Consider the following 13,385-nt stretch of genomic DNA (forward strand, 5'->3'; position numbering starts at 1 on the left):
AAAACAATGTGAGAACAGGAAATCATTTTCAAGTCATGATGAATAACAGATACAGAGCTATGCAAAATTACAAATTCTTGACTGAACATCTATTTATAGAGAATGCAATATACATATATATTCTTAATTAATAACTTGCTAATTATTTAGATGAAACAGGATTGGATAGATATATTTTATATTTGACAAAAGTTGGGAGTAAAGTTCAATTTCATATAGAATTCAGAAAAAAGTTTAATATTTATAAAAATAAATGTAAAGCTCTTAAAAATTCATTTCCTTATAACTGTTTTTTTTTAATATTAATGATAAACAAGTGTCAAGTGATAATCTTTTAATAAAGGAGTTTGAAAATGATCAGAAATTAGCATTATTCCAACTATTATTTAGAAATTAACTTGTAAAAATGCTATTCAAACACTGTTCAAACAAGATACAAATGAATTAAAGAAATGATTTAAAATAATTAATGGAAAAATCTGAATGTTCCTTATTTATAGATATTTAATAATAATAATTATTATTAAACATCTATAAATAAACAATAATAATAAATAAATCTTATCTTTGTCTTATCTTTATTGCTTAATTAAACACTGAAAAAATTAAATATACAAAAAAAAATCATCAAATCAAATCTATGCTTTTGTATCCGTTTTTGAACAACATTTGGCCAAAACATTTTGATTAGTTATGAGTCATTTTATGTAGATTTTAAAGTGAAAAATAAATATTTTTTGTGTGGAAAGTATTTTAAATGTATTCAAAAATAAAAATTAATTATTCAAACATTCCCATGTAGCAAAATTGTGCTCTTTATTCTACTTCAACAATCATGAGCCAAAATATGTTTTGTCTCACATGCAAGAAATATTCCCTTTACCATTTATTGTACAATCAGTAACAAAGGGAATTTTGGCATGCTATTTTTCACTGTTTTAAAATGCATGAATATTTATATTATCTCTTTAAACAAGTATTATCGTAAGATATAGTGTGACACAATTTAATAGTGAAAACTTATGCACATTCTTTAAATTCAAGTTACTTAAATTTAAAAAAAAAGTTTAGAAAAATAAATGTAAGTTAAATTCATTAGCTTCATTAAATTGTAAATTTTGTACTTCACTGAATAGCCTTATCTAGCTTTAAAAGAATGAAACCATAAGTGCATTTTATTGTATTTGATGACACTAGGAAAAAAGTATCAATTTTTTGCATTTTCTAAGAATACAATATGGCAAGAATGACAACAAAATAAAGAAACAATGAAAAACAGGGTATGTTGTAATAAGACAATTCTTTTAATCTGAATCAGAATCTGTTTCTGAAAAACTTGACCAACTATCAATTCTTGGCCCAACAGCAAGATAAGGTGGAGGTAAACGCTTAGGACTTAATGTCATTTGCAAATTTTTCTGAATTCCATTCTTCTTCTCAGCAATCTATAAACAAAAACAATTTTTTTAAAAGACAAACTTAAAATTTTATAATTTAAATAATAAACATAGCAGAATATTTTATTTGATAAAAATAATTTTAATTTTTATAGTTTTACAAATATTTTTAAGAATGATGAAATTCAATAGATAGATTATAATAATAATAAAAAATCCTTACTAAATATATTCTATCTGCTTTTTCAAATAATGATTACAGCTTAGTTGAATGATAATTTATGTATTTTATATTATTGTGAATTCAATAAATTACAAAACAATACAAGTAAATTAGCAACTTAAATACTGTAAACTCTAAATATACTATAAATCAAAGTTTCAAAATATAACTTACAGAATCATTATAGTTAATAAAAAATATACATTAATCATAATTTCACAATTAAAAATTTTACAAATTCTGAATGAATGTTAGAACATCAACATTGAAAAAAAAGGCTGAAAGAGCAATGATGAGTTATCACTGAAGGATTAATATTCATTTTTCAATAGCTGAATCTAGATTTTTCATGTCTAGATTTTGGACACTTCACTGTATTATCTACTAACAAAATCCAAACTTGCTTGGAATAGTAATAATGTAAATTCCAAAGAAATAGTTAATAAACATTTAGTTTAATAGTGAAAGAAATTGTGTTAAGTTTTCACAATTTGTTGATTGTTTCCTTTTTTAATATTTAAGTTTATTAGAGAGATTCTTTTTTTTTTTTACTTAAAATCATCAGTCCCTAGCTCTAATATATTCTATATAAAAATTTTTACATTTTCTAAAGCAAATTTACATGTGTAATACCTTTTGGCTTAAATCTCTAAATTCACGCAGCTCATCTTCTGTAAGTGGTGCATAAGTATCGTCGTCATCTGAACCCTCTTCTTTCCAACCCATCTCTCGAAGTAACCTGAAATTTTATATATATATATCTTATTTTTAAAAAAAAATTAAATTTACTTAAAAATTATTATATAAATAGATTCATTGAATAGAGCTGTAGAGTAAATGAGGACAGCTGCTTATTTGGGACAAATTTTAACCTTGCAGCAGCTGTATAAAAATAATGTAAGCAGTCATGTGGTCCATGAGAAGCCAATTTTTAACTAATAGTTGTTAACAATCAATCACACAAAAAAAATATGAACATAACTTTCATTTTCATCTTTTCCAACAATTCTAGTGATACAAAACATTGTAAACTTATAGTATTATTGATTTTATAAATATTTTTATGCAATACAATCCAAAATTGAAAATAAACACATTAAATTCCAATCTGTCATTATTCCTTTCAAGTTAATAGCAGCTTAAAGGATTTTATTATAAGATCAAGTCTAAGGGGTGTCAAATTTAGATCCAAAAATCAATAACTGGATGTGACCACTTCCTTCTCTCCAAAATAAAAAGAAATACCTCCAATTATAGTAGAGAAAATGATGCTTTATAACTTTCTATTGCTAAGATCTGTAAAATCCTTTTTATCAGGGATGGGAGTCAGAAGTAAAGTACACGACTCCCAACTTGGTATTTTTTAAAAATTGGCTCTGATGCCCAACTTCTTTCACTAATGCATCATGAATACATTAGTAGTTTAATAGAAATAAAGTTGGCTGTAATAAGCTTTTTGATAAAAAAAATAGTATTTTTATTTATTATATACAAAATATATTTAAGAAGAGTATTTAAATTAAATAAAAATCATTGTAAATAGTGTTTAATAAATACAGTAGTGTTCACTTATTAACAATGAACTTAGAAATTTAGTCAAAAATTTTCATTTGTTAGTGCTGTAATTTAAATTTTAAATGTTATTTCTTATCTGTTAACAACTGTTAACATTTTGATTTTGTTAGATTTCCTACCCATTTAATGTTTGGAAATTAAATATGCTTTTCATTGGCTAAAAAATTTCAACTGTAAATACAGAATTTTAAATTTAAATTTCAAAACCAAACCATCACAAAATTTTAAATTCATGCTGTTATTGGTTAGAAAAATTCCATTCACTGGTGTTGGTTATAAAGAATAATGAACTGCGCATAATCTTCAGGCATATTGACTCTTGCCATCTGAAGTCAGAATTACGAAATACTGTGCTTAAGTCCTTGTGAAATATGATGACTTTAAACACTAATCAGTGTAAACAGAAATGTAAATCATTTACATTACAGACTAAATATGAAATTATTAAAAAGTTAGAAAGTGGTGTAAAGCAAAGCAAATTATGTAAAGAAATTAATATAACTAAATAGAGAACTACCATTTGGAAGAAAAAAGAAAATACTCGTGAGGTTTGAACAAGACAATTTGAATGCTAAAAAGCTTAGAAAATCAGCACATGATGAATTAGATCAAGTATTGTTAAATTCGTTTTCTCAACGACTTAAAAACATGACTATTAGTGACTATTGCAGTCAAACGCAGAAGAGTTAAGAAGCAAATTTGGAAAAGAGTACTGAGTTTAAATACATTATAAATTGGATCAAGAGATTTAAAAAAAAAGACTTAGTACTGGAAGCCAAAAAATTGTTGGAGAAGCAGCTGCAGTAAACATGGACATGGTAGAAGACTGGTATCAAAATAAGTGGCCAAAAATTAGAGAAAATTTCCAAGATTGTGATATCTTTAATGCAAATGAAACAAGTCTTTTTTATAACCTTACACCAAATAGGACACTAAAATTCAAAGGAAAATGCTGTGCAGGAGGAAAATCATCTAAAGAAAGTATTACTATTCTACTAGCAGTAAATCTTATAAGAACAGAAAAGAGAAAATTGTTAGTAATCAGTAAATCAAAAAATCCAAGATGTTTTAAAAATCAATGGCCATTGGTAAACTACAAATCTAACCAAAGAGCTTGGATACCTCTGACATTTTCTGTGGAAAACTGCGAGAATGGGATGAAGAACAGATAAGAAAAAAATAAAAAATTTTATTATTGATGGACAACTGCCCTGTGCATCCTGACATCAAGAAATTACATAGCATTACACTGGTGTTCATGTTGCACAATACAAGTTCAAAACCATAACCACCTTTAGATCAAGGGGTTATAAAAAGCAGCTATTGGCGAATTCTTTTGAAAATGATAACTTCTATAGATAATAGCAAAGAATCGTTTTCTATAAATCTTGATGCAATAAACTTACTCCATATGGCATGGCAAACTCTATCAATGCAAACAATAGCAAACTGTTTTCAATACATGGTTTTCTACAAACTAATGGAGAAGATTTTGATTTAGATGAAGACATTCTGATCAATAAACTTTTGAAAAGTAAACTTACAAATGATGAAACAAAAGGTGTTCAAGATATGTTTCCTCTGCAGTTACTGGATGCATTTTCTAACTACAATTTTGAAGAATATGTCAGAATTGATGACAATGTTATTAGTAGAGAACTTTTGACTGATATTATAGCTTTAGTGTCTTCCAAAAATAATGAAATTAGTGAAGATGAAGATGATGATACAACATACGCAGATGGTGTCAATGTTCTGATAACACCAATTTCTGAGGTTTTGCAAAACATTATTGTTATTCGAGAATTTTTACAAATGCACAATACTCCACAAAATATTTTAAATAGTTTTGCTGAGGTGTAAATATATATTACAGAATGCTATGAAACCAGCAAAAATCAACAAACAAAAATAACAGTTTTTTAAGTAACCATGTGCATTTTGTATTGCTGTTTTAACAGGTAACGTCCTATGTAATAATTTGTTTTATTTTATTTTTGAGACATTAAACTTTAGTTTTTCAAAATTAGACTATGTTTTATTTCTTATCCAATATAATGAACATCACAAAAACAGAAGTACCAAATATGACCAAATTTTCTAAGTTCTGGGAATGGATGTCTTAAAGTGGTTTTACTGCATAGAACTATTTATCATGTATCTCACAACTGAAAGTGTGATGAATTACATCTTAATAAAAAATTGTTATATAGTCAATTTAATTAAAAAAATTGTTAATATTTTTATACTGTTAACACAATATAAAAAAGTAATGAAAATAATATAGTTTTATGTTAAATTAATGAAAGTCCATAAAAAACAACTCAAACGTATTAAAAAAATTTTTCTTACATATTTTAGGATATTATGTCATTATTCTGTTCTATATAATATTCTTCCTTTTTGTATATATGATTTATATCTAATATTTATAAGTTGTTACTTTTTTCATTAATACAGATGTAGAATACAATACAAATAATGTTTAAAAGTAACTATTATGATAGTCATTATATGATAAAAATTTCAAACTATAAAAATATTAATAATAATAATTATAATAATTACCTTTGCTCAGCTTCCAAAGAACTAGAGAGTGCTGTTTCATTGGTATCTTGATTCAAAGATAACTTTTCAATATTGATACTATTTACATGTTCTTCTTTGTCATCAATTTCATTACCATTTTCTCCCTAAAATAAAAATTTTATATTTAACAGAAACAACAATAAAACTACAGTAGAGCGTCGATTATCCAAATCAATTGGGACTGGGGTTGTTCGGAAGATCGATGTTTTGGATAACCAATTATGTACGAAAAAATATATTAATTTATCCCATCTTGGCATTTTTCTCCGTTGCGTGTCGCTTTGCATTGAATTTTCGTTGATGTTAAGTCTAATGAAGACTATTGTATCGTTAAAAATTATTTTTTTTATTTTGTACAAACAAAATAAATATATTGAAAAATATAAAAACAATAAAAAATTATACTTCAGAAGTTAATTTAGTATCAAAAACGTAAAATATTTGAGTAGCCGAAGACATAGCCAAAGATTACAGCGCCACAGCACTGGCGAAAANTACAAACAAAATAAATATATTGAAAAATATAAAAACAATAAAAAATTATACTTCAGAAGTTAATTTAGTATGAAAAACGTAAAATATTTGAGTAGCCCAAGACATAGCCAAAGATTGAAGCCACAGCACTGGTGAAAATTTAAATTTGCCGACTGGAATTCTTTTGGATGATTGACTTTTGGATAATCGATGCTCTACTGTATTACTGTACTTCCTATTGTATTAATAGGACACTATATCTAATCAAATCTATTACTGTTTACTATGTAAAACCTCTATGTCTTGAAACCTGTCTATCTTGAATTTTTTTTCTCATTCTCATGGGATTCAAGATAGACAAGTTCAACTGTATATAGAATAAAATTATTTAATATAAAATGACTTTAATTAATATATGAAACTTAAACTGGAGGATGTCATTTTAAATATTTAATACTAACATTTTGAATTAAAAAATAAAGCATTATTTAACAGTATCTTATACATTACATTTACTATATTACAGGATGCTAAGAAAGCAAAAGTAAGATATTAAATATTCAACAAAAAGCTCATTGTTCAATGCATGCCATAAAGATCATTTCAATCTTTTTAAAGTGTTTTGATGTAAATAAACAAATATGTTTCAAAAATTTCAGTTTAATAAACCACAGTTCACTAGCACTGTCTTTATGGTCCATGTTATATTCTGTCCAGTTAATATAATTTCTTATTGTGTGTTTAATGATTTAACATCCAGCTGTATCTTAATAATTATCTATTTATATATCATTTACACACAAACATGAAATAGCTCTTGTTTCCATAGCTCTAAAATTAAATTTTTCCTCCAAAATATACTTTAAGCATTCATTCTAAATTTTTATAGTTTTATCTGATAAATAATGTATGATACAGTTTATAAGTTTTGGCATCTTTTATAAAAAAAAACACTTTAATGCAAACCATTTAAAAGCATTATGTTACCTGGTTTTGTTTGTTTCTTTCTGGAGAGACAATTTCAATTTCTTTATTTCCTTCTTTGGCATCATCTCCCTTGCTTCCAGTTTCAGTTCTTAAAGCTTTCAAAAAGTCACTTTTATTACCTGGAGCTTTTGGATTTTTTACCAGTATTTCCATATTTGACATAACTGAATGAGACATTTTCTAGATAAAAAAAAATTAAACAATTAAAATGTAATTAGGTATAAAACAATTTATGATTAGAGAAGATTGAATTTAATGAATTTTATTTACTATCAATATCAAATCAATATTTGAGAAATTTATCCATTTTATGTATTCCTGAACAATAAAACATATTACATTAAAATTTCAGAAAAATCAGAGCAAGCACTTAAATCTATTTTTCAGGATTTCTTAAGTTTTAGATGATAGAATCCAAATAAAAAATATGGAAAACATGAATATAAAGTGACTAGAAATTGTTGTTAGAAATGTTGTTACTGTTAATATTTTATATTTTAGATGTTGGAAAACTTAATTGGCGAAAGAAATATGTGATTAGATATATTTCTTCCACCAATATATATGAGCCATTGATTTTGAAAGTAGGGCAAGTCTATTTTGTGAAAAAAATAGTTAAAGCTAATTCTTATTAGAAATTAACATAAAATTTGTTTTTTTATCAATTCACAAAAAATATCTTTTAATATCAGTATAAATTTGTTACTAGTAATTTATATTGTCAACGATATTTATTGTAAGTTGATTTTGAAAGTGAGGCAAGTCTACTCTAAATAACGACAGCGTGACTCTCTGTTGCCCTGGATTGTTACAAATTAATACAAAAATGTCGCAAACATAATGCATTTTTATTACATGAAATGAAAAATAAAGGCTTCTATTCAACCAAACCTCTGGAGGAGGCAATTTTGATAAGAACAAAAAATACTGATGGAGAAACAAACTGTCAATTGGTTGAATATTTTCTGGATAAGATTTTCAAGAAATGCACTGTATAAATTGTTTTATAAAACATCAATGGAAAAAGATTCACACTTTAAAACTCTTGATTTATCACCAAAATAGGGTAGGCCAAATAGTTTTGGAAAAATAATATTGTCATCTTTATATGTGAAAACTTGGCCTGTTACTAAAGAAAAATATAAAGATATGATGAATTTATCACCCTATGTACCACCCATTCATCACGGATACTTTAAAAATCTGCACCATCTAAACTAAGAAATATAATTATATGCATGCAACTTATTACTGAATATTTTTTCTTATTTTCTCCAGTTTTTCCTATAAAATTAAATTTATTTTTGTTTTATTGTATCTTTTTGAAAGAAGTATGAAATGTTGAAATAAAATAAATAAGTAAATAAATAAAATATTCAATTTTTTGTTGTTATAATTATATTTCATTCAAAGAAAATCAATGTTTTCAACAAATCATTGCATTTGAAAGTGAGGCAAGTCTATTGACACATCCAAAAACCATGATTTTTTCACCTAACATGGATAACCATTATTACATATTAAATTTGCATGAAATAAGACCACAAAAAATATAAAATAAGTCTATTACTGCTTATGAATATTTTTAAACCCATTCAAATGCAAACCATTAAATATCTAGCAATAACATAAAATGGACTTGCCCCACTTCCAAAATCAATGGCTCATATCATAAATAAATAAATTCAGAGATTTAAAATGAGAAATTTTGAGAAAGTATGAATTTGTTACATGACTAAATACAGTAAATCATTTATCTTTTGCAATTATTGTAGTTTTAATAGCATATGTTGTGTGTAAGATAATTTTATGTTTCACACTAAAGAGAGTAAGTTACTAAAACTGCATAAATTTTTGTTTCAAATTTGAAAATGGAAACAGAGTGAACAAAACATTACATCTTTTGGAGAAAGTATATATTGAATGTCATTTTGCAATAATTACACACAGTACAATTTCCTTAGAAATCATAGCAATTTATGTTGTAGATGATGCTTCTACACAAAAAAAGGGACAAAAATCTGACTAAATCAGACAAAAAACTAGAATTAAAGTTCCAATTGAAGCTGACAAAAATTAATGGTAATTCAAAATTGATCATAAGCATCAGTATATTTTATATCCTTATGTAACAAGAAGTCTGCACCAATATTTTAGCATTAATTAAGTTGGGATGCAAAAGAAATAGCCACAAACATTTTGGAATATATTGTTACAGACAACTCAGTTTTATAGAGGTCAGTTTATATTTATAATAAAATTTGTGAAAATTTTATATATAAACATATATGAAAGTTATCTTGATATCAACAATACAGAAATTCTCGACGGGACATCTTTACTTAGTAAAACTTTCTAAACAATTACTGAAGAGAGTTATATTAAACAAACTAAGTAAAATTAGCTCAGAATTAGTATTTACAGACAACTTTAGGAATTAGAAAAATAAAAGTGTTTTTGCACAAGACAGATATCACAAATAACAAATTAAATGAAATAACCTCATACGATGGAAACAGTATTGTGTTCACAGGCATAAAAACTGGATAAAATTCAATAAAAAATAAATTTTATTTATGTATAACTTTAAGTTATGTCTATAATTTATTTTGAAATTGACTCAGTATGTTTAAGCACATTCTCCTGTTTACTGGTTTTGCCAGACCAACTAAGGTAATTTAATAATATTAACATATATCTTTAACCACTAATTATATGTTTATCATGTGTCTGAAGCAATATGGACTGCTATAGACAATAATAAAATGAACAAGTAAAACAGCAAGGCCAATTTTTGGGACAAGACTATGTCTCAAAGACTCGGGGCTCGACACAATCGTTCAAACTTCGCCAGCCTCGGCCATGACCACGAAGCATTTTCAGTGAAATTAACCTATACAATGTAGAAATTTCTGTCCATTGTGTGTCACTCCAGGTTGAAGTTTTGTTAATGCCTAATGAAAATTTCCCATTTTTGAAAAAAAATAATCATGACTATTGTATCATCCAAAATTTTTTTTTTATTTTGCATAAACAAAATAAATATATTAATAAATGTAAAAACAAAAAAAAAAATTCTATTTCGGAAGTTGCTTTTAATATAAAGTTATAATGACTAGCGCCATCTAGTTTCAAAAACATTCTGATGCTGAAACGAGATATCGCTGGTCAACCAGTCAAGGTCAGCAGGTTGTGACCAGAGAAGTAAATAGGTTTTTTCAAAGATTCATTTGTCAAAATTCGATTTTGCAACATTTGCATTTCCAACTTCCCAACGATATACACATGCACAAACAAATCTTGCACTCTTGTCTGTAGAAACATGTCACCATTTTGTATTTTATTTTGACTCTGTTCTCAGTCCCAGAGTTTTTTTTTTGTGCGCTCCTGATTTGGGAACCTAATACTCTGTGCCAAATTGCAACTCCTGACATGCCCACCCTTATACCTCTAAGGTGTGTACCCATAACGACACTGCAATTTTATAAACAAGACATGGTCATGTCAATAAGGACCATAATAAAATTAAAAGAAACTTGTATTTATCATAGTCTTATTATAAAAGATTTTCTTTATTTAATCGCTATTTTAAAGTATTTATATTTATTTTTACACAAATATACGCTTTTCTTAATTTTTAAAAAAATTTTAGTTTTAATTTTATTTCATGTATTTATTTTTATCAATTGTAATCAAAATGTAAATTTTTAAAGAAATTCACATTTACTTTCACTTTTATAAAGATAAATAAACCCTTTTTTTAAATTAAAAAAGATATATATATTTTATCCTAGTCTTATGATAAATAACTGAAATTAAAATAAATGTATCACAAAGTTGATTCATCCATTGATCACTAACATAATTATAAGAAAAAAGTCAAAGATCTGTAATAAAGGACCGAGGAGAGACAGAAGGCCCAAAATGCATTTCCTTTTATAATAAAAGTTGGAATAGTCAATTACTAGTGTGTTCCTTGTGATTTGTTCTCTCCAGCAAAAATTTTTTTTTTTAAAGTTCCAGTAACTTTTTAAAATAATTAAAAAAAAATGATATATTAAAAGTTTTGCTTACCAAACTCTACATATGTAAACAGATTTTCAAGCATTACATAAATCACATTTTCATATATTTTGTGAAAATTCTTTATGCTTTTTCATAAAATATGCATTTAAGAAAGTAAAGATTTTTGTTGTTAACATTAGGAAAAATCTGATATTTACAATGGACAATAAAAATAATACTATTCAAGAGCTAAATTACTAGGTAGTAGAATTAATTAGAAAACCACAACAGGCAATTTGTTAATACTTCACTGCAATATGATTGTCGGGATAAATCATCAGGATGTACGATTTCCTGCGCTTTTCCTGTTTTCAAATGACCAACGGACGTTGTCATGGAGACGCAGATCTGGCGATGTCAGTAGTTTTGAAACTCTTCCGCGGATTGGCTAGAAAACATCGTACGACCAGCGGATGTCCGATAGCACTAGTAATCACTGATTGGAGGACTTACATTTGTTTCAATCCGTATAAAAGGATTGAGATTAGGCAGGAAGTTCAGTTCGTCTAAGACATATCCAGGGAACTCAAGTTTCTTTAGCTTCGCCTAAGAAGGTTGTTTTGTCTCGCTGTGCGATAACCAATGTCTGAAGGAATACGTCGCAAGGAGTCCTTTTTGATGGACCTGTTGTTGTGGTTTACTTGACATTTGAACTTTGCTATATCTGGATTATTGTAATTATTTTATTTTTGTGAAATTCATAACTGTATGTAAGTTTTAATCGTTAATATAAACGTTTGTGATTTGTGAACAAGTGAGTTTGTGAACTTGACTATGATAATTACTTTTATTTAAATTTTCAATATATCACTAATTTTCTGAACTAATAAAAACTTATTTATCATTAAAAGTTAATGAAATAAATATATTTAATATGAAAATTATACCAATCTTACTTTAGAGGGAACCAATGTTCTATAAACAGAACTGTTGACACTGGTATTAATTGAATTCTTATTAACTGGAGCAATGATAACAGGGTGGGTATTGACTTTAGGACTTCCACACTGTGACTGCAAACAAGATCCTGTTGGAAAAATTTTTTTAATGAAAAACAAATTATATGTAAGTTAATATAAGGTTGTTCAAATGAAACAGACTGCACTGTATTAAACATATGGTATCTAGTGGTCAAAACAGCAGCATTAAAGTATATACAGAATAATGACAAGGTTGCATTAGATGCTACATAGAAAACTGCCAACTGCATTCAGACACGTCATGGTCCATACTTTCCATGAAAAGAGGAAGACTGCTGGATGAACCATTCACAGTTACAGTTGCTCTCATTTTGCTGTCAGACTGAAATCTGCAAGTTTTGAGAAATTTTTTAAAAAGTCCAGTCCAAAGCTGCAAGATGATATACACATCAGAACTGTAAGGAGGATGCTGCATCACTTCAGACAGGAATTTTGCAACACCAATATGCTGTTTTGTGACTTCCATGTTTTCAGACCTTTAAAAACATTTCTCAAAGCTCATAGATTCTAATCTGACAAAATTCAAGCAGCTGTAATTGAAAGGTTTATCCAACAGCCTTTCTCTCTCTATACACAGAGGGTATTCACAAACTTGAGCTACATTGAGACATGTCTGAATGTGTGAGACCTGAAAGGCCCCTGGGCTAAAATCAGTAATTTTATTAATAATGTTAAATATTGTTATAAAATATTCTTTCGTTTGGGTGAGAAAAATGAAGTTTTAGAGTGGGAAAAATAGATAACAGATGTTACTTCCTTTCACAGAAGTTAGAACATCCTCTGTTTTTCCCTTATCTGCGAAAACTCTCGCTTTGATGGGAAATGTTTACCCCTCACATATCCCCCTTTCCATCCATTCTCACGGAGGAATCTTTGCATGATGATTGGTCACCGATCGTGACATATAGAGGAAATTTGTCAGAATTCGCGGAGTTCAGCGATAGAGCTGGAAGTGTCCAAACTCCACACATATTTTCCTCCTGATGACCAACGCCCTTAGACGAGTCACATAGAAGAATTCCAGAGTTAGCACTTAGAAGTTATACTTTGATTTTGTGCACATATCGATCTCCCATGGAAAGAAGTAAATGAACA

At 27.2% G+C, this 13,385-nt stretch overlaps 1 protein-coding gene across 2 annotated transcripts in view; it reads right to left on the bottom strand.

The window, feature by feature from the left end:
• Positions 1-791: 791 nt before the first annotated feature.
• The window catches only part of LOC111623036 (vasculin-like), a 94,273-nt gene continuing 81,679 nt past the window's right edge, over positions 792-13,385 (bottom strand). For both annotated transcript variants that reach the window (XM_023365516.1, XM_023365517.1), the window contains 5 exons: positions 12,207-12,337; positions 7,246-7,425; positions 5,764-5,888; positions 2,254-2,359; positions 792-1,445 (listed from right to left, as the gene is read on the bottom strand). In XM_023365516.1, the coding sequence (XP_023221284.1) occupies positions 1,305-1,445; positions 2,254-2,359; positions 5,764-5,888; positions 7,246-7,425; positions 12,207-12,337 (683 nt within the window). In that variant the 3' untranslated portion in view covers positions 792-1,304. The remainder of the gene's footprint in view (positions 1,446-2,253; positions 2,360-5,763; positions 5,889-7,245; positions 7,426-12,206; positions 12,338-13,385) is intronic.

This window comes from Centruroides sculpturatus, unplaced genomic scaffold (assembly GCF_000671375.1).
Source record: "Centruroides sculpturatus isolate CEXI.00-Female unplaced genomic scaffold, Cexi_2.0 scaffold351, whole genome shotgun sequence".
NCBI classification, from domain to species: domain Eukaryota; kingdom Metazoa; phylum Arthropoda; class Arachnida; order Scorpiones; family Buthidae; genus Centruroides; species Centruroides sculpturatus.